The sequence below is a fragment of the Cyrtonyx montezumae genome, unplaced genomic scaffold (genome assembly GCF_038088225.1).
Source record: "Cyrtonyx montezumae isolate F1298 unplaced genomic scaffold, pur_monq_1.0 scaffold_6, whole genome shotgun sequence".
NCBI classification, from domain to species: Eukaryota; Metazoa; Chordata; class Aves; order Galliformes; family Odontophoridae; genus Cyrtonyx; species Cyrtonyx montezumae.
Genome location: NW_027072067.1, coordinates 11,154,083 through 11,173,850, shown reverse-complemented (window position 1 = coordinate 11,173,850; position 19,768 = coordinate 11,154,083). Strand labels below are relative to the sequence as shown.

Here is a 19,768-nt window from a genome sequence, read left to right as displayed (position 1 = left end):
GCGAGCGGAGATCAGACAGTTTAATGAGAGCAGGACAGACCCCGACTCCCGCCCGCCCCCCACCTCTCCCGGTGCCCGGCCCGGCCCGCACCCCCAGGGCGGGTGCCCGCGCTGCCCTAGTCGACTTCTTCCATGCTGCCGTAGGAGGGGGCCGGGCGCTCGGCGGGGCTGGAGAAGCGCTCGGGGAGGCCTTCCGCAGCCAGCGGCGGGGCTCCTTCGGGGGCCAGGCCGGATCCGAACGGCACCGGAGTCAGTCCCTGCAAGCAGAAGGCGGCCGTGAGACAGTGCGGGACGGCGCGTACCTTTCTCCTCCCAATCCGCTCCCGGCAAAAGCCCCAGAAGCGGAGAGGGCGTTAAGCAACGAGCCCAGAGCGGTCCCGCAGACGGCCCCGGCGTGCCCAAGCGCTGCAGCCAGGCTGCGGCACGCTCGGCCCGGCTCCGCCGCGGCCGCCCCGGGCTGCTGCGATCGGGGCAGCACCCGGCACGGCTACGGGGCCGGCGGCGGTCCCGCACGGTGGGTGCCTCCCCGAGCAGCGGCACGGGAGAGGAGGGGTGCTCCGGGAACGGAACCCCCACCTGCAGGGCAGGCAGGTGCAGGGAGTGGTGCGTGGCCCCGAGCCCAGGGCTGCAGCGCCAGGCGGAGCAGAGGTCACCCCGCAGGCGCCGGGCGCTGACTCAGCCCCACGAGGGAAGCGCCGTGGGCGCGTGGGGGCCCCAGACCGCAGACAATGAGGCGACTGTTCCAGGGCAGGCACGTCCCAACGGCGGGGTGCAACGGGCTGGGACCCGGGAGCATGGAAGGGACATGGGTATGGCCGTGCAGCTGGGACGCGGCGGGGGGAGCTTTAGGGGCTGTGCTGCCCCACTCGAGTCCCCCAGTGCTGGCAGGGCCCCAGCCATTCCCACAGAGCATCCTTCCTGCGACAGCCAAGGGCGCTGCCGGCAGGACAGCATCGGAGACGGAAAAGGAAGTCACAGGGCTCTGAAGTCACCTCAAACCCAAACACTCCCGAGCAGCCTGAGCCTCGCTCAGCCAAGGGCAACACGTCTCAATGTCACACACCGCTGCCGCTGCAGCCCTTACCCCGGCCATGCAGGCACCCAGCGCCCTGCACGCACCACAGCTGCTGCCCCACAGCACAGGCAGAGCTCTGCCTGCAGCCTGCTGCACCCAGCTGAGTGCAGTGCCCCTGTGCCAGCTGCACCCATGGGACCAGCTCAGGGGGCTGGAGGAGGAAAGGACAGTCCATCCAGCTGCCTCTGGCACACGGAGGGCACTAGCACTGCTGTGCACTGGAGCAGGCTCACTGGCAGAACCCCTGCTGAGGTCCTGTAACACAGAAGGTGCTGTGGCTCTTTGGAAAACCTGCCTTTATTGGCACACCCCGCAATGTGCAGGAGAGTGGTGCTGCCAGCACAGCCTCCCCCTGGTGTCCTGCAGCCTAGCTCCTGCCTGCTGCTCCCCAACAGTTGCTTAACAAGGTGCTGACCCCTGCTCCCCCAGACCCCTCCCAGGCGGCTGCACACAGTGGAGACCTGGGACCCCTGGATGCAGGCAGGGGCAGCCCACACACAGTTCAGCAAGTGCTGTGGGTGCCCCGGCACAGTCTGCCTGGGTTCTGCTCCCCCATGGCCTGGGGTGAGGAGCAGCACGCACTGTGGCCAAGCCCTCTGGCTGAGCAAGGAAGCACAAAGTGCTCTGTGACAAGCCATACAGCCCCAGCAGAAGAGATGATGCTGGCCTGGAGGGACACAGCTCGTGCCAGCTCTGAAGAGCTTGGGACTCCCAAAGCAGGGAGAGACAGTGAGACCAATGATCATGTCAAGGCATCCTGTTCTCACAACAGCATCCAGGCAGGGCTCTGTTCGTTCCCAGAATGTTCCCAGTGGCAGTGGCACTGTCCTTTCCTGAGCAGCATGTACCAATGGGGCCAGCCCCAGTCCAAGCAGGCAGCAAGGGCGAGGGCAGGCTGAGGGGATGCTGGTTCTGGGCTGTGCCTTGGCAACGCTGAGGACCAGCCACGCAGCCCTGCCAGCTGGCAGAGGAGATGCCAGAGCAGACAGACAGGAGCCGACGGCCCCATGCCTCCCTTGGTGAGCACTGGTGCCTGTAGTGGGCATGTCCTTCCCAGAGGGTTCTGTCCTGCTGCCCAGAGGGTTCTGTCTGGCCACCTGGCAGCTCTGATGTCTTTGTTGCACAGCGTCCTGGCACAGCACGTGCCCCGGCAGCCCTGCTCTGCAGCTGGCTGTGTGCCCACACCTATCTCCAGCGGGTTTGGTAGATGAGCGGGTAGAACACATTCAGGAAGAGAGCCACGACTGCGGCCGTGGTGGCCAGGATGAAGTATTTGACGCAGCCTTCATCTGGGTGTTGGGGGGTACCCGGACTCCTCTTCTGGCCACGGGGCCTCCAGGAGTTTCTCGTAGGCCTTTGGGGAGCCTCGAGCTGCAGCTCTTGTTCTTCAGCCTCCAGTTCCTGCCAGATCAGAGAAGCCTGCGATGTGGAAACCTGCGTCAGCACTTGGAGAACACAACGGGCAACACCCCTTGCCATCCCCCGGGGCAGGCGGCTGCCTGCGAGCCCAGTCCCGTGCCCCACCAGCCCGCCTCCCCATGCAGCACGGTCGCGCCCGCCCCCACAGCTCCTCGGGGCTGCTCTGGTGGGTGCAGGCGATGCAACAGGAGAGCAGTGTCTTTGCAGGAGCTGTATCTCTCTGGAACAGATTCCGTGGCACTGATGGATCCATTCAGGTGCGGGGGCAGGTAGCGAGCCCAACACAGCTCAAGTTTGGTGATCCCAATGAGATCGTTCCGATGACGGTCAGCTCAGAGGCAGCTTGCGTGGCAGGAGCAGGAGGCACGGTGGCAGCACAACAGGTCCCAGCTCTCCTTCGGTGGGTTGGGATCCTTTGAGAACCAATCACAGCCCAGCTTCCAAGAGGATTATCCGCAGGCAGCCACAGCCCTTCCCTGTGCCGGTGATCACGCAGGACAGCCAATCAGGACGCAGGTCTCTGGAGGATGCAGGTGATTCCTGGCACTTGGAGACCACTCAGCCCCAGCGGGATCCAATACATCCCATCACATACTGCTGACACATACTGCTGGGGTTGCAATGAGCCCCGAGGGATCCGGTGAGGCCGGGTGCTGCAGGGCACACAGTGATCCCCAGCACAGCAGGGATCTCACGGCCAGCACAGGACAACCAAAGCAGCCTTGCTGTGGCTGCTCCAAAGTGCACACCCTTGTGACGGGAGCAGCCCCAGTTCCCAGCAGAGAAGGCAGAGCCAGGATGCCCAACACATGAGAGCCAAGCTGTCTTGGATGGCCAACCACAAGGTCCCTATGGGACACACGAGTTCAGCTGTGCCACAGCCAAGCACTGTCCTCAGATCCAATGAAGCCCGCAGAGGGGAGCTTGGCAAGCAGGTGATTTGCTACACCAGACCAAGCCTTTCTTTCTGATACTTCTGCAAAGATCAGTCCAACCATGCTCTGCTGATGAGTGCTGAAAGCATTCTTTCTGCCAGCCCATCCTCCTCACCCTTCCTGCAGCACAGTGTGCTCTGGGGAGTTTCCCATCAGCGTCCTGCAGAAGCTCACAGGCCTCTGGCTCAGTACTGGCATTCACCTTTTCTGCAACTGGAGTGGCCCTGTACTGGGCCACAGCAGAAAACATCCCCGCCCTATCCCCAGGAGGCTATGCCTCCTGGCACAGCCAGCTCCTATTCCATAGTTCTCAGCCTTCCTCAGCGCAGAATCTAGCAGGGCACAGCCCCCTCCTGCCCATTCCTGTGCCCCAGCACAGCTCTGTGCCCTCTCAGCCCAGGGGCTGGAACCAGCTCTTCCACCACCCCTTAGGGACAAGACTGTTCCAAGCTCAAAGGAAGAACAGGGCAACGCAGACACCAAAGCCCAGCTGACACAAGCTCTTTAGTTTCCAAGAGAGGCGGCACAGCACCGCAGCAGTGCCAGGCTCTGTGGGGTCCAGCAGGTGTGCACGTGCATATTTCAAGGCTCTGTGGCTCAGATGCTTGAAGGGACACAAGCACTCACCTGACTGGCAGCAGCTTCGGCAGAGGGGGTGCGCTCGGCTCGGTGGTCTGGGGGGTGCCCTGGCACGGGTCTCTCCACAGGAGAGTTCCTCCGGCGGTAGAAGAGGACATAGGCATATCTGGTTACCACCTGGCTCTCGTCCACGGTGGTGACTGTGCTGTCATCGAAGAGCCGCCACCCTGAGAGGAGAGAAGGGTTAAGCAAGGAGATCGTCCACAGCTGCAGGGGAGGGGAGGGCGGCGGATCCTCACCCACGTCACTGCGCTGGCTGTTCTTGTCGTTGGGCAGGCGGGCGTATGCCGTGTAGTGCCCGCCAATCATGCCTCCATAGTGATTGATTACAGCATACAGGTCATACATAGGCAGCTGCTGCTCACCCTTCCGACCGATGCAGAATTTGCTTAGGTCCAGGCTCCTGAGGACAGACGCAGGGAAGGTCAGGGAATGGCCAGGCAGCACAAGCAGTACTATCCCCAGCACTCCATCCCCTGAGCTCTCACCGGACAGGGAAGTCAACCATATCATTGATCTTGTCCCTCCAGATAAAGCTGCGGAAGGAGAAGCGCTTGAGCTGGATGATGAGGACGTTGGGCAGACGCCACAGCATCAACTGCTTGGAGGCCTCACGGTGCTGTTTGCACTTGGGGCAGTACCTGGGAAAAGTATGTGTTCATCACCAGCACGTAGAGAGCCTGAGGTTTCTGAGCCCAACCCAGCTCCCCGACGCGTGGATGCAGAAGAGACAGGAGGTTCTCAGCCTCTCTGCCAGAGGCAGGACAACACAGCCCCGCAGAGCTCTGGCACTGCTCCCTGCTGGCTTCTGGCCTCTTTCCCCAGCGCTCCTGGCTGCCAGGAGAAATGTCAGGCAGGACCAGGCAGCTCCCGGGAAACCCCCGCTGCTGCCTGCACCCGCAGGCTGGAACCCACCACGTCGCCTTCCTCACCATGCTTCCTCCGGGGCCAGGACTTCGGGCTTGGTGAAGAGATTGAGGCACTGCTCCAGGGTGAAGTGGCCGGCTCGGGCTGCTTCACTGGCTGAGCTCGGGTCCTCCACACACTCCAGCTCCTTGGACTCCACCAATACAAATTCCTTGAGGCGCTCATTGTTCTTCCACACCAGGGCAAGGGAGCAGTCATCCATCAGCTCCAAGGGGGTGTCACCTGCAAAGGGGTGCATACGTCATCCTGCTGGCCCCCAAGCCCACCCTGACTGGACTAGGAGCAGTCTTGCCCAGATCAGTTTTAACACAGCACAGCCAAGAGGGTCTGAGTGGCCCTGCCAACGCACCCTCACTGCCAAAGCTAGGTTCTCCACCCCAGGGGAAATAAAATCAGCATCTATTCAGACAGGAGGTGATCCAGCCATACACACCTCTGTTCCTCTATGAGTGTGGGAGGTTAAAAGGAACTGGTTTATTTGCTCAGGGGTGTAGATTGGGAAATGCTTCCAGGGAACAGGTACCAGCCCTGTGTGGTGGAGCCCTGCTCCCTCATGCCAGACATAGCTTTTGCTGCTCAGCCTGGGGCCAATGGCATATCTGGACTTATTCTGGCCCTAGAAGCCTCCTTACACCCTGGACAGATAGATCCATTCTCTGCTAGAGGCCACGAGGGATGAAACTGGATCTCCCCAGGGCTCCAGGCTCACCTTTATCTTCCAGCTTATACTCTTTGTTGGCGGCATCAATCTTGTTGATGTAGAACTGCGTGGCACGGGTGCTCAGCGAGTCTGGAGTGTGCTGGTACCCAGGGATGGCAGCTGTGGACAGGCAGGGACATATCTTTGGTGGCACTGCCTGTTTGCCCTGCGTAGGGGCCAAGAATTTGCAGTGCCCCCACCCCCATCTCACATGCTACAGCCCTGCAGGGACACAACCACGTGCCCAGTGTCCTTGACTATTTTTAGCAGACGCCTGCCCCTGGCAAGCCGCGCTCCTCTGCCTGCCTTGCCCCTTCGCTGCACATTGCTGCCATCCTGAGACAAGTGTCTGGAAACGTGACAGCTGGGCGGCCGAGCGCAAGAGGCTGCTCCCGTGCAGCTGAGTCAGAGTGAGGGAAACATTGTGCTCACAGCCTCAAGGGGCTCAGCGCTGCGCTCTGCCCTCCCACGGGACTCAAGGCTGCTGCCAACCCCTGCCTCCCCACCCCTCCAACAGCCCAGACTCTTTCCAAGCCAGGTCTTTGCCCTGCTGTACAAGCCCTGCCAGGGCACGGCAGAGCGTGGGCTGTTAGGCATTTCAGGTGGGGCTGCGCTTATGAAACATGTCTCCCAGAGCTTCCCAAATATCCACAGGGGTCTCCAGACCAAGCCGCGTGGGGAAAACAGATGCTGTGGTGAGAGATGATGCCAAGGAGGGAAAACTGCTCCCTGACTTGCCTGGGGGCTGCTCAGGCTCCTGGCACAGACAGGGTTAGCACTGCAGCACCTCCTACCTTCTGGTTTTAGGGCTCTCTCATAGGATGGCTCTTTCTCACAACAGCTGTCGCTCTGTAAATCCATGTGCTCAGAGAAGCCAGAATCCAAGCTGAGCAGGGAACTCCTGGCAGCCAGGACCTTGCTCCGAACAGTGCCAGTGTGGCCCATCTCTGGGTGAAGCTCAGGCACAGCTGGTGAAAGGGGAGGCTCCTGCATGGGGCCAGAAGCCCTGTCCCCATCCTCCAGCTCAGGAGCAGAGGTGGTGGCGGCACAGCTGCCCTTGGCCAGGGGCTCCAGCTTGTCTAGGAGCAGAGGTTGCAGCCCCTGCTCCGGTGACATCCGTCCCAGCTGGAAAGGAGGCTGGAACACACTGACCGAGTACCTGGGCAAGGAGAAGACAGTCACAGCAGGTCAGGCACAGGGCTAGGCTCAGCTCAGCTCCTGGCTGTCCTCACTGCTAGGACAGAAGCACCTCCTTTCCTGCACCCTCACCTTGCATAGCCCTCCAGCAGCTGGGCCAGGCGGGCATAAGTGAGGCGGGATTCCGGCACACTGATGAGGAAGGGGAAACCGATGTTCTCAGGGCGGCACAAAGCCTTGTGGTCTGGCCAGTGTGTCTTCTGACATGTCCTGTAACACACAGAGCCCCAGTGAACCCAGTGCCAGCAAACACACAGGCAGGATCTCAGCAGGAGCTTGGTGGGGCTCAAGGGGTGTGTCTGGGACATGGGGAGTGCTACAAGCCACACTGGCTCCCTCCCAAAGGCCAAGCCCATCCCACCTCCTCCCAGCGGGCTGAGCACTCCTGTTCAACCCTTCACAGCTGGAGACCCTCCCTCCCCGTGAGGCACCAAGCCAACTCACACGTTGCAGTAACCGACTCGATAGCACCTCGTGCAGCGCCTAAGCTTCTCTTCCTCCGACAGCTGCTTCTTCTGGCAGGCTGCACACTTGGCGACAGGGACGCTAGGTACCTGTGGGCGCTGCAGGACAAAGAACCCACTGGGCATGGCAAGGCACCTGGGCAGGGTAAGGTAGCCCTGTCAAACCCCTGTGCTTGCTGCAGCTGGTGGGAGGCACCCACAGGATGGGCAGCCCCTTCCTGCAGGCCAAGGGCTGCCAGGGCTGGGCACACATCAGCCAGTATGCCAGCCTCATGTGTTACCCTTTTGTGCAAGCTCTAGCACTGCTCTCCCCATCCTGTCTAGCTTCCTAGCAGTCTCAATTCCTGCTGCTCACCTGCTGGACTTGAAGCTCCACTACCCGCTCCTTGGCCAGCTCTGGGGACAGCACCTCGAAGCAGAGCAGCAGGTCTGTGGGGGAGACTGTGTCCAGAGACTGGGACGGCAAGAACATGCGGTGGAAGCGATTCTTGATTACCTGCCAGAAAAGAAGTGGAACAGCACTGCATGAGGGCTGCCTCATGCTCAGAGAGCTGTCCAACTCTTCCTCTCCTGAGGAAGCTACAGCTCTGAGCCCCGTGGTGATCTGTGGCAGCAGCAGCATCACAGGAACAGTGTGCTCTGTCCACCATCCTGCCAGGACAGCACTGCCTGCCCCACTGCAGGGGCCCAGCTCATCTGAGTAGGGTTCTGCCAGGCAGCATTTTGTGCATGACACTACCAACTATGGACAAAACTCATCCCATGAACAAGTGGCTGCTGGTGGTAACGTGTTCTGCAGAACTATGGGACCCAGGGGCACCCACGCGAGCAGCCCACAGCTTGGTGATCAACTTTAACATTCTCACCTCTGCCAGACGCAGGTTGTCTGGTTTCACATGCACGCTGTGGGCCACCGAGTCAAGTACCTCCATGGCACTGGAGTTCTCCTTGCTGATACTCACGAGGAACTGCCATGAAGAAAGTGCCACATTAGTAATGCCACATCAAGGCATGCAGGCCCTGGCTTAACACAAGGTCCAGCCCACTGCCTGTGGCACTTCCAAGAGCCCTCTCAGGATTAATTAGTTTCCTTTACCTTGATGGGTTTCTTGTGTGGCTCCTTTGCAAAGTAGTAGACAGTCAGCACCTTCTGCTTTTGTGGGAGGGGGACTGGGAGGTACAGGAAGGGGTCAAAGGTGATGGACACCTGCAGAAAAGAGAGCACACTCAGTATTGGGAATAGTTTACATCTGAGATCAGCAAGGCAATGGTCTCAGCAGGCTGGAGATCCAGCCCTGCCCTATCAGTTGTGCTCTGGGGGCTGGAGCCTGCAGTACAGGAGGCACAGGGGCACAGCCTCCAGGGCTGCTCTACCTTGGAACAGACTGGGCACACCAATTTGGATTTGTACTGGCCCTGGAACAGGTCCACAATGAAGGAATCATTCCTCATCTTGTGTCGCTGCCAGGCTTCCTCAGCTACCACCTGTGGGGAGAAAGGGCTCAGTACTATGCTAAAGCACATGGGCCAGGGTTGCCTTATAGCAGCCAGGGCTCACAAGAGCCTTGGAGACAGACATCCTCACCTCATCGGGCCTCCCGTCTGAGTCAACAGTTTCTGTGTAGGGTTTGTTCTGGATGCGGTTGAGATCCTCATGCAGGCCATCAAGCAGAAAGGCCATAAACTCCTGAGCATCGTGCTGGGCATAGCCAGTGAACTGGCTGGCCTTGCTGGCCACAATTGCCTGTGGGGAGCACAGTCGTCAGCCCACCAGCAACACTGCTTGCCCCAGGCCTGGCTGCACCCAGAACAGCAGCAGGGCAGCACAGAAAAATGATGAGACCCACAGCTGAAGACAGTGCAGCAGCTCCCACAGAACACTGGTACCTACTTTCAATTTGGAGGGCTGAAAGGCATGGTGTGTGCCTTTCCACAGCGCTCGCAACAGCATGGCAAAGCCAATGGCTAGGCGTCCCCCCGTCCCCAGGGGGTTGTTGTAATTGATTTCAGACTCAAAAGACCGATCTGTAAGAGATGAAAGAGAGTGAGGGTGGCTGCTGGCTGCACGGAGCAGCAGGTCTCTGCTGAGCTCCAGGCATGTGCTCACCATGGAAGTAGTCACGCAGCTCCCGGGTGTTGGACAATGACTGGATGACACTGTTCATGAAGCAGGTATTGCCCAGATTCACCAGCCCCGTGAAGCCAGGCAGGCACACCTTCTTCTTCTCATCTTCATCCTCATCATCTTCCACGCTCTCCGTGCTCACTGGGCTGTGTGTCATCGGTGGCACCATGCAGGTTGGCTTGGGCTGCCAAAGCAGAACTAGGTGTGATGGTGCTGTGCACTAGGGGTCTCTGGAAACATCAGAGGAACCCAACTATCCAAGCCACGCCTCACACGGCACTGGGCTGGAGCCATCATCCACCAGGACAAGTGCTGTCCCCAGTTCTGCCAGCTATGCCTAATGGGTGTTGCCGACTTCTTCTCCAGGAATAGTTTGCCAGACCCCAGAGCAGCACCAAGGAGGTGGAGTCATACCAGAAGGACACGTGGACCCCCCCCTTCTCCCAGCCAGATCAAATACAGTATAGCTCCACTCACCGAGGGGATGTGTGGCTCTTGCTTCACTGCCACATGCTCTTGGGCTGTACGGGCTGCCACACCATCCAGACTCCCATCCTCTACACGTGGTTTCTCTTTCTCACTGGCTCGGGCCTCCTCTTTGCTGGACAGGGGGTGCTGGTTACTGCCTGGAGGAGTCTTATCCAGAGGGGTAGGGCCTGTAGGCATGGCAACCTTTGCACCACCCACTGCACCTTAAAAAGGGGGAAGGGTGGGCCTGTGGTTAGCAGCACTGTGCACTGCCCACAGTGAGGCTGAGCTGCTTGGCCCATGCTCACACACAGCCTCTTGTCCACTCCCACCTTCCAGTGCAGGGAGGCGAGCAGCAGTGCCTTTCTTGCCTGCCCCACACCCCTCCTTCCCCATGAGCCTGTGCCAAAGGACCCAGAGCCATACATTCACTGCAGGTGGCAAGGAAGGCAGTGGGGTACAAGCACGCAGTCAAGACAAGAAGAAGGCAGGGTGCAGACCTCGTGTGGCAGGAGCCTCCAGCCCACCCCAGCGTTGGCTATGACGTTTCTTCAAGGAGACATCAATGCGAGATGCTGTGAAGTTGTATGTGCACTGGTCTGGCTCAATAAGGTTCCTGCAAAACACACAGCAAGTGAAGATTGTCCCAGTCCCCCCAGCAACCTCAGAGATGCTGAAGCCTCAGCCACAGTCTAACAGCATCAACCCTGAGGGGGGGCTCCACAAAGCAGTAAGGACACCCTCAAGTCTAGCCACACTTGAGCACGCAGGGGACCTGCCTCCTGGGAGATCCATTCTGCCTGGCTCCACATACCCACTCTAATGGGTTATCCCAGCCAAAGCACACGCAGTCTGGTCTGGCTCTGCCCTCAAGAGCTCTAGATGAGGCTGGGGGAAGACTGCAGATAATGGAGTTTTCTTCTCTGCTACCACCCCAGGATTGTGGTGTTAGAGTGCACTACGGTGTGATGGAGACATTCAGGTGCAGAAATGAGTATGCCCTGCACAAACCAGTGAGTTGGGACTGGCTCCTGCTCTCAGCTCCCCCACCTCAGTGCAGGCAGACAGGATGGGAGCCGTACCTGAGCTTCACCTGCCACCGGAACACTGTGTGGGCCCCACAGCCAGGATGGAGGCGAAGGAAGTTTATGTCACTGCAAAGAAATAAAGAGAGCAAGTGAGAAGAGGTGAACAAAGTAGCCTGGCCACAGTCAAAAGCTCCATATCAGCTTGATGCCATCCCAAGCTGCATTTGTACCTTGTCTGGAACACCAGTGTGAAATCTTGCTCCCGGAAGAAAACCTTGGAAGTCTCCTTGTGAATCTCCTTTACATACACGTGCACCACCACCAGGTCATTGCCCTTCTCATATGAGTCATTCTTGACAAAGGCCAGGCTCACAAAAGGCTCTGGCTCTGAGGAAAGACATGAAGAGAAGTCACCTTCACTGCACTCCAAGGCAGCACTGCATGCTGTCTCGGGAGAGGTCTTGAGCAAAGTGACTTTCCCAAAGAGGCCGGCCTACAGACACTGACCCCTGGGCCACTCACCATCAGCTGCTGCTTCCAGAGCCACATCATCCTTGGACCAGTCCCTCTTCTCTCCATCTCTGCCCAGGGGACGTGAGGCTGATGGGATAGCCTTAGAGCTCTCTCCCAAGACAGGTGCACAATCCCGTCCCCGTGAGGCTTCGGCAGGGCTGCCTGGCTCTAGGACTCTTTTCTCCACACAGGTGGCAACACGGTGGGGGAACACCTCTGTGGTAGCAGCAAGTGGTGGCATCTCCACAGGAACAGTCTCCTTGGCCATAACCACAGCCTTTCAAGACAGAATATCAGTTAAAAAGAGGTAACTTCACCCCTATGCCGCCCTGGTCAAACCACTTCAACACTTCTCCACAGCCTGCTGCTGTCAGCCAAGTAGGCACAGCCCCCACATCACCTACACACCCTCGTCTTGGCTGCCTTAGCACTACAGCCTTAGCCCAGCATCTAAAGGGTCCTTGTGCCCATAATGCTCACTATCAGGTCCTGGCTTCTATTTCACCCACCCTTCCTGCAATCTAGGCCCACACCAGCCTTAAGCACCACCAAGGGACCAGGAGCCCATCTCATCCCACTGTGATGTACCTTCTCGAGTGGTGGTGCGAGGTCAGCCAGGGCTGTAGGTGCACTGGCCTGGCTGGCTCTGCCATTGCGACGGCTGCCTGACCTCCCGCCATGCCCTTTGCTGGGCTCCACGCTCCCAGAAACTCTGGTATTCAGCTCCTCTTCAGCTGGAGCCACTTTGAGGTATACTGCCCGCTTGGCGCTGGGGCCACTCTGCGTCCCTGGGCTGGCTGGGCTCTTCCCTCCCAGGGCCTCACTTCTTCCCTGAGCACGCTTGGGGTTGGAGGGCTCTCGTCGGGTTCTTGGCAGCTCAGTGCTTTCAGTCCGTGGCTCTTCAGCGGGCAGCTCTGCAGAAGAAGCCTTCTCCTTCCCATTCTCCCAGCATGTGGGCCCCTTGGCCAGCTCTTTGGATCCATCTTTCTTCCTCTTCTGTGAAAAGCAGTGCACAGTGGGAAGACAGCCAGGCAGCAGTACCTGTCCTGCTCTCTGCCAGCCCCTCACCCTTGCTCCCCCTTCCCAGAGCTCTGCTCCAGAACCCAGAGGCTGCAGCAGGCAGGACAGGGACATGACAACATGCCCTCCCTCAGACAGAAGGGGTTGGCTCAATGCTCTCACACAGCATGGGGTTGCAGGATGTGTCCTAAGATGCTCCCTGGGTCAGGGCAGCTCAAGAACAGGGAATGAAACCCTCACGCAGATCTGTCAGGCTCCATACAATCCCCCAAAAGGCAGAGGTCCCCTTGCCCTCACCAGAAGTGAAGACCAGGTGTGGAGTGGGATCTTCTTCTGAAGCACAAGCTGTAGAAAGTTTCCCTTCTTGCACTGTATTTTGGTGCAGGAGCCCTCAATCTCCTCAAAGAACTGACAGCTCCACTGGCGCCCATCTGCAAGAGAAGGACAGAACCTCAGGCAGTGCAGCAGGCAGCACTCTACTCTACCCACAGTCCTCCCTCACCTGCCTCAGGGGCCAGGGGAGCTCTTGTCTGAGAGCCAAAGAGGCTGCAGGCAGGCTGCCACCACATCTCACGAGCCTTCAGGATGATGCCAGCTTCATTGGGATTGCTTTGTACATCTGGCTGGCCTCCTTCCCAGCGGGAAGGCGCCGGGTCTCCCTGCCCTCAGGGGCACAGACACTTTTTCAAGGGATACCCAGCACCGACTCAATCATCCCAGAGAGCAGGCAGAGATGCATCCAGCACAGCAGTGGGCACCTGTTCACTTGGCAGAGAGAAGCCAGCTCCCATTCTCCCCAACCCTACACCCTTCTTCTTTTACACTGCTCTCATATCAGCCCAGCCTGCTGGCTGAAGCCGTGCCAGCTGACGGCAGGGCATTGCCTCTGAAGGAAAGGTTTTATGCTCGTCTGGATCAGTCCCACATCTAGCTCTCAGATGTGCCAAGACCTGCTGGAGAAACATTTGCAGCAGTCACTCCACTCCTGTACCTGGTAGTTTGATCACACAGTCAGTATCGGTGAAAAAAGTATCCACGTCCTCCACCTTCAGAGATGCACTTCCCAAGTTCAGTTTGACAATGATCTCATCAGCATTTTGCTTCCAGTCCAGCAGCAACTCTAGGAAGAGGAAGGGAAGCATCAGCCACTTGCCCAGGGTGTGAGGTCACAGTGCCCACGCCTGAGCTGGGGAGCGTGAGCCCAAACACATATCTGGTTGAGGACACTGGGGCAGAGGACAAAATTCATGGCAGTGAATGAGAAACAACTGTAATCTACTCTTATCAGGTCACAAACAAGGACCTGAGCAGCAAGTTGTAGCAGGTCAGGTGAATCCCAGTGGGAACCAGAGAGATCAGAGGCAGAAAGGCTTGGCCCAGTCACGTGCAGCAGTGAGGATGGAAAGAAGGGGTGGCTCCTGCCAACTACAAAGCAATTGCTGCTTTCCCAGCGAACAAGGAAGCCACAGAATTACTCTGGGGGATTCAAGTGGACTCTGACCACAACCAGAAACTGCCACTTCTCCTTTGCATATGCAAAACAAGTAATTCAGCCATAGTCGCGAAGAGCACTGTATTCCTGCCAGGTAAGCACAGTTAACACAGCTGAAATATGGGTGGGCCAGCCAGCCTGGCATAAGCATCTTATCCAGGGATAAAAACACAGCAGCAGTGTCAAGCCACGGCAGACAGAATCCCACCAGGCTCTAGGTCTGGCCATGCAGCATCCTAAAATCTTCGCAGCAAAAAAGCCTGATGTTTCCTTAATTTCCAATTGGTTTAGTTCTACTTTCTTGGCTATGTCGGGATTTTAGTTCACGTGTTCTCAAGCAAGGACCTGGAGCCAAGGCAGAAACCGACCAGGACCTGATGGGTGACACAGCCTGGGATCTTCCCACCTTGGCAGGCTTCCTGCAATGAAACAAGCAGGAGGATGCCAGCAGCAAGATATCCCAGGGCCATCTCACAGGCACTATGACACCTGGGCCAGAAGCAGTCTGCCACGTATCTTGAACTTCTGCCTTGCAGAGAGGGTAGTTCCCCGCCACGTATACCATTCTCTGGAAAGGCTGCACCCTGCTAAGAGGAGCACGAGGGCGAGGGAGCACTTGGGTTAGTTCTGCTGATTGCCAGAGCACAGGATGACAACAAGGCAAGAGCTTCAGACCTTTTGTGAGGGCGCTCAGTGGCCATGCACTGGCAGCTAGTGCACACCTCAACTTACCCTCCTCCAAGTCCCTCTCCTGGGAGGTCTCAGCCTGCTCGAGCTCAGGGCGAGACACTGATGGGCAGAGAAGCAGAGCACAGGTGGGTCTCTCATTTAGTTACCTCAGAGCATAGGCTGGTGCTCCAACACCCAAAATTTTATACATCAGCATACCTCTGCTCAGTCTTTTCATTCTACACATGCTGCTCATTTCCTTCTGCTTCCACCCACCTCCCTCGCTGCCTTGAGCTTTGCCACAGCAGCATCACAAGCCAGAACCCAGGATGGGTGCTGCGTGCTCCTCACCCCAGCTCAGCAGTGAAAGCAGAACAACACTGATGCACCAGAAAGGCAGTGCTGTGTCAAGGCCTGAATCACTGTGGAGCCTGTGGTAACTGGGTTGTGTGACCCGCTCAGTATGCCAAGTCTCTGCTTGCCCCCAGCCTCTACCCACACAGGAGAGGCTCTTGATCTTACACCGAGAACCTGATGTTAGGTTGTGCTCAAACCAATTTCACTGTAACAAGAGAACCACGCAGCCCAGCTGCACTTTAACATTCCCATCACTGCGCAAACTGCCAGAGATAAAACCTCCTTCCAGATCAGACCAGGGGACCAAACTGACCTGACACCTAATCCCTGCTCCCTGCAAGATTACCTCCAAGAGCCAGAAACATCTCAGGGTCAGCTCCACCCCCACGGGGAGATGTGCTGTGCTAGGCAAAGGGGGCAGTGCAACAGCACCTTGTCCTGAAGTGAAGAACCAGTGGCAAAAGGAGCTGTGGCCTTCACTCCAGAGACCTCAAAGAGCTGTGGGCTGCCGTTCTCAACAGGCCACAGAACAGTAGGGAATCTCTGTTGAGCACAGCAGACACAGGGGCAAAGGTGCAGCAAAGCCACACACTCTGTGCCTTGGTGTTTTGCACTGGAGAGTGCAGCTTACCGTTCAAGCACAGACATCAGTAAGTAGTACTTCACCTTGGCCTACAAAAGGCTGTTATTTTGAGGTTACAACAGTCAGCACAGAGCAGGCACAGAAATCAATTTGTCAGGGACGCTATGCTGCAGGAGCAGGAAGCTGTGTCTGCCTCCTGCCTGCAGGTGCTCCCCGCCCAGCACGGCAGCCTGCACCTGGAGCAACGTTTTTGTCACGGGATACACAGTGGCCATGGAGGGAATTACTGCCGAGCAATGTCTCACTCGAGCTGCACCTTGCCCTGGTTCAAGAGGTGAAGCAACAGCCCCATCCACAGGCCCTGTACCCTGTGGGTGCTGTCAGCACCTTCAGTACTCAACTGCAGCACACAGACTGCAAAGCAGAACTGTGTCCAGCTGAAAAAATGAAAGCAGTGACTGGAAACAGGCACCGTGAGCAGAGTCAGGATTAAACTAATGCGGGAATGGCCCGACTTTCTTCACATCCCTGGGGCTGAGCAGCACAAAAGAAAGGAGGTTACAGGTCCAGGGAGGACACCGTGCCAAAGAAGATCCCACTGCATGGTTTACAATCAGCCACAGGAAGCGATTAGTTAAATCTGCTTATCCTGCAGCAGATGGCTGCAAGGCTCCCACCCGCAGGGCCAAGAAACCATCCTGCAGGGCCTGCTCCCTGCAGTGCTGCCCGGGGGCTCTCACCTTCCTTGCTCTCCTGGTTGGCTCGATCCTTCTGCTTCTTCTTGTTGGTGGCATCGTCCAAGCCCCGAGACACTCTTCTCTGGCCAGGGGCATTGGTGCTGCCAGACATTTTCAGCCGTTTGGATGACACAAACGGCCCACCGGGGTCGGTAATGGAGTCTGGGTCAGGGGTGCGACGTTTTCTTCCTGGCCCAGCTATCTTGGCGACTCTCTGTGCTCAAACTCTCTGGCAAGGAACTAGTGGCCTAAAGAGAAGAGAGAGCAAGCATGGCAGGAGGAGTGGATGGAGATGATCCAACAGCATCAGGATCTGCAGCCCCCAGGCTCCTGATGCCCTCACATGACCTTCCATTCGGCCTTTATGGGAACCCCTCATGGCTCTTACAACTGACGAAAGCATGGGCTCCAAAGACACACAAACCTGGAAGGCAATTGTTATGCTCATGGTGCCCACTACACCACCCAGAACTGCTGCTGGCTCTAATGGCACCCAAACGCAGAGCAAAGAGGAGCGAAGGGATGTCCCTGTCCCACAGAAGCCAGCCCCACAGCACAGGGCACCAGGCAGGTTGGCAGTTATTTCAGTCAAAACAGCAGTCAATGTCAGAGGGTGGGAATGGGAGAGAGAAACACCCTAAGAAGGAAGCAGTGAGAGAAGCAGAAGGCCTGAGAGAAGCTCCCACGACAGCAGAAAGCGGAGCTCCCTGGCACGAGGGAAGCTCCTCCCACCACCCACCAGAACAGCGGCACCTTGCATATTCATCTCCCACTGATATACAGACAGCACCAGCAGGGCCCGGCTGGAAACAAGACACCCCTGCTCTGTGTGCTGGGGAGGCCGGGCACGGCCTCCCACTGCCTCCCAGGCCAGGGCTGGGAACCACCAGCCCAAGGGCTGCAGCTGGTCTCAGTCGTGCTCTGAGATGTTCAGAACAGAGAACAACTGGCACAACCGCCTGGAAACGGCTCCCCTGAGCCCAACAGCATCTCAGCCCTGCAGCCCTCACAGCCGTGCCTGCCTCTCCAGCAGCAGGAGCCACACATCACCCTGTCGCCCTTGCACCAGCACAGACCTGAGAGCTCTGCTCGGACACGGTCAGACATCTCCAGGGAAAGCACCAGTTCAGGCTGAGCAGCGCCAGCACATTTGTGTTTCAGGAATGCTCGTGGCAACCAACGGCCACAAACTGCAGTGGATCCCATGGCAGCTGCAGCAGGCCCAGCCCCATGGCAAAGCCCACACTGAAACCACTTCTCATCGGGCCAACCTGCTCCAGTCACCAAGATCCAAAAGAGCAGAATGGAAAGCTCAATGCCCCTGACCACCCAGCACAGGAACCCTCAGAACCCACACCAGGGCGGACCTAGACAACCCCAGGAAGGGAATGGCGAGCAGGACCCTACAAGCTAGACCCCAAGGAGGGAAGAGAGCAGATGTGGAACAGCAGCAGCATCAGTCCTGAGCTGCTGAAGCTGTTGAATGTAATAAACTGGGCATTGCTGCAAGGCTTGGCAAACATGAGCAAGCTGTGTTTGCTGAATTACTTTTGTTTCTAGCCGAGAAATCCCTGAGGAGTGGGAAATGAAAAGCAGATATTGCTCTATGCAGGGCCAGACCAGGCTACATTGCATCCAAAGGGGCAGCACCAAAAAAAAAAGAGACAGGGAGTTCTGAGTAGGGTCCTACGGAATGAGGAGGGCTGGCATGCTTGCAGCTGCTCTGCCAAGGAAGCCAGGCACTTCCCAGGCTGCTGGAACTTGGCTTCTGTGAGTCTGCAGCCACCGGTTACACCTAACAGCTGGCAGGAACTGCGCAGAGCTGGGACTCCGCCTGATTTTGGCTGCCAGAATCCTGTTCACAGCCTCAGGCCATTGTGGGTGCCTCGGGGTCTGAGCCAAGTGCAAGATAAACACGGGTTACTCTCACTGGTTTATCCTAATCCTGCACTCTCCCCCTCTCTGCAGGGAGGAAACATGCAGCAAGGGGGCATTCAGCAGACAGATGTCCAGGGCACAGCATTATGGATGCTGCTGCTCCCAGGGGGCCAGTACTGAGGGAGGCAACTTTGGGGCTGAACTTTGAGGGGCACCGGGTGGGTGTGTGAGCCACGACGCTGACGCTGAGCACTTCAAGTATGGAAAGCATGGCTATAAGAGGAGATGCTTCTCTTTCCTCCTGTGTGTTGTGTCAGTGTGAGCACCCACGTGCTGCAGGGTGCACCAGACCAAGAAGCCATGCAGACTGAAGCCCGGATGGTTGAGTTTGCTTCAATCTAAACCAGCTCCACAGCCTGGCTCGTCCTGAGGCTGCACAAACATTCTTAGTAGCCCTGGTAACACACACACGCTGAAATAGCAGCAAGTGGCTGGGCAGCACGGCCACCGCTTCCCATTGCGGGGCCAGTAAGCACTGAGGCAGTGACAGCAGGAGGTGCACAATGGGATACGGTTTGCCCCAGATGCTGTGGCTGCATTCAGCACTCGGCAGGGAAACATCTCCTGCTTCTAGCCCCTGGCACCTACCCCTCGGAAGCCTTTAACGGAGCACTGGGGAGAGGGCTGCCCGTCCCCACCACCCTCTTCCTTCCCCGGCCTTCTGGTTCGCCACACCCCGAACCCAACCGGCAGCAACGTTCCCCTCATGCGACCAGCCGCTTTCTGCATCCCCTGCTCTCATCCCCGCGGACTCAGATCCCCGAGGCCCAGGCCCGGGCCCGGCCTGCGCTCTAACCTCAGGGAGAGTCCGGAGCCGCACCGTACGGCCCCGGCCCCGCGCACGGGGCTCCGCCGCCGAGCAGCGCCTCAGGGTCCTCGGGAGGAGGAGGCGGAGCGAAACGCAGTCTCTGGCGGTGCCGGCGGCCCCGCGACTCGGGCCGGCTCGCGGCAGGAAGAAGGCGACGCCCGCCCCGCGCCCCCCCCCGAGCTCGGCTACGGCTACGGCTACGGCTACGGCTACGGCTACGGTTACGGCCCCGGCCGCCGCGCGCCCGCACTCACGGCCCAGCCGCCGCTCCGCACAGCCCCGGTCCGAGCCGAAGTTCCGAGCGGGCCCACTCCGGAGACAGGCCCGAGCCCGTGACGCACTTCCGGGAGCCGGCGGACGAGCCCGCGTGACGCGGGTGCGTGGTGAGGTCACGTGACGCGAGCTGGGCTCGGCCGCTGGTTCTACCCCCGCGCCGGGCTCGGGGCGTTCCCATGGCAACGACGCCCGGCGTGACGTCACCGCGGCGCCGACCCGCCCCAGGCTGGGCGTCTCCATGGCAACGGGCTGCGCCTGCCGTGAGACCTCACCGCATCCTGTCAGCCAGCCCCCGGCCTCCGCCGTGCCACCTCTCCCGCGGGACTGCCGCCTGTGATCCCCGTCGGGTCCTGCATCTGCAGCGCAGCAGCCGAGCCCCACTCACCGGCCCCAACTCT

The 19,768-nt window shown here is 58.6% G+C and overlaps 1 protein-coding gene across 7 annotated transcripts; it reads right to left on the bottom strand.

The window, feature by feature from the left end:
• Positions 1-38: 38 nt before the first annotated feature.
• On the bottom strand, positions 39-19,438 carry USP19 (ubiquitin specific peptidase 19). 7 transcript variants are annotated; one of them, XM_065749628.1, is made up of 27 exons: positions 19,349-19,438; positions 16,352-16,596; positions 14,735-14,791; positions 13,502-13,630; positions 12,808-12,941; positions 12,079-12,486; positions 11,500-11,767; positions 11,208-11,364; positions 11,032-11,103; positions 10,450-10,565; positions 9,959-10,173; positions 9,464-9,665; positions 9,248-9,381; positions 8,942-9,100; positions 8,731-8,841; positions 8,453-8,563; positions 8,223-8,324; positions 7,712-7,852; positions 7,337-7,455; positions 6,965-7,102; positions 6,490-6,854; positions 5,705-5,815; positions 5,001-5,217; positions 4,557-4,709; positions 4,308-4,471; positions 4,057-4,235; positions 39-257 (listed from the first exon to the last, which is right to left on the bottom strand). In XM_065749628.1, exons 2-27 carry the CDS (start codon positions 16,458-16,460, stop codon positions 117-119), a joined length of 4,212 nt encoding a protein of 1,403 aa, XP_065605700.1. In that variant the 5' UTR covers positions 16,461-16,596; positions 19,349-19,438; the 3' UTR covers positions 39-116. The 7 variants fall into 7 exon arrangements, with proteins under 7 accessions (XP_065605700.1, XP_065605702.1, XP_065605695.1 ...); XM_065749630.1 differs by having other exon boundaries at positions 9,959-10,167; XM_065749623.1 differs by lacking the exon at positions 39-257 and adding an exon at positions 1,660-2,494.
• Between the last annotated feature and the right edge of the window lie 330 nt (positions 19,439-19,768).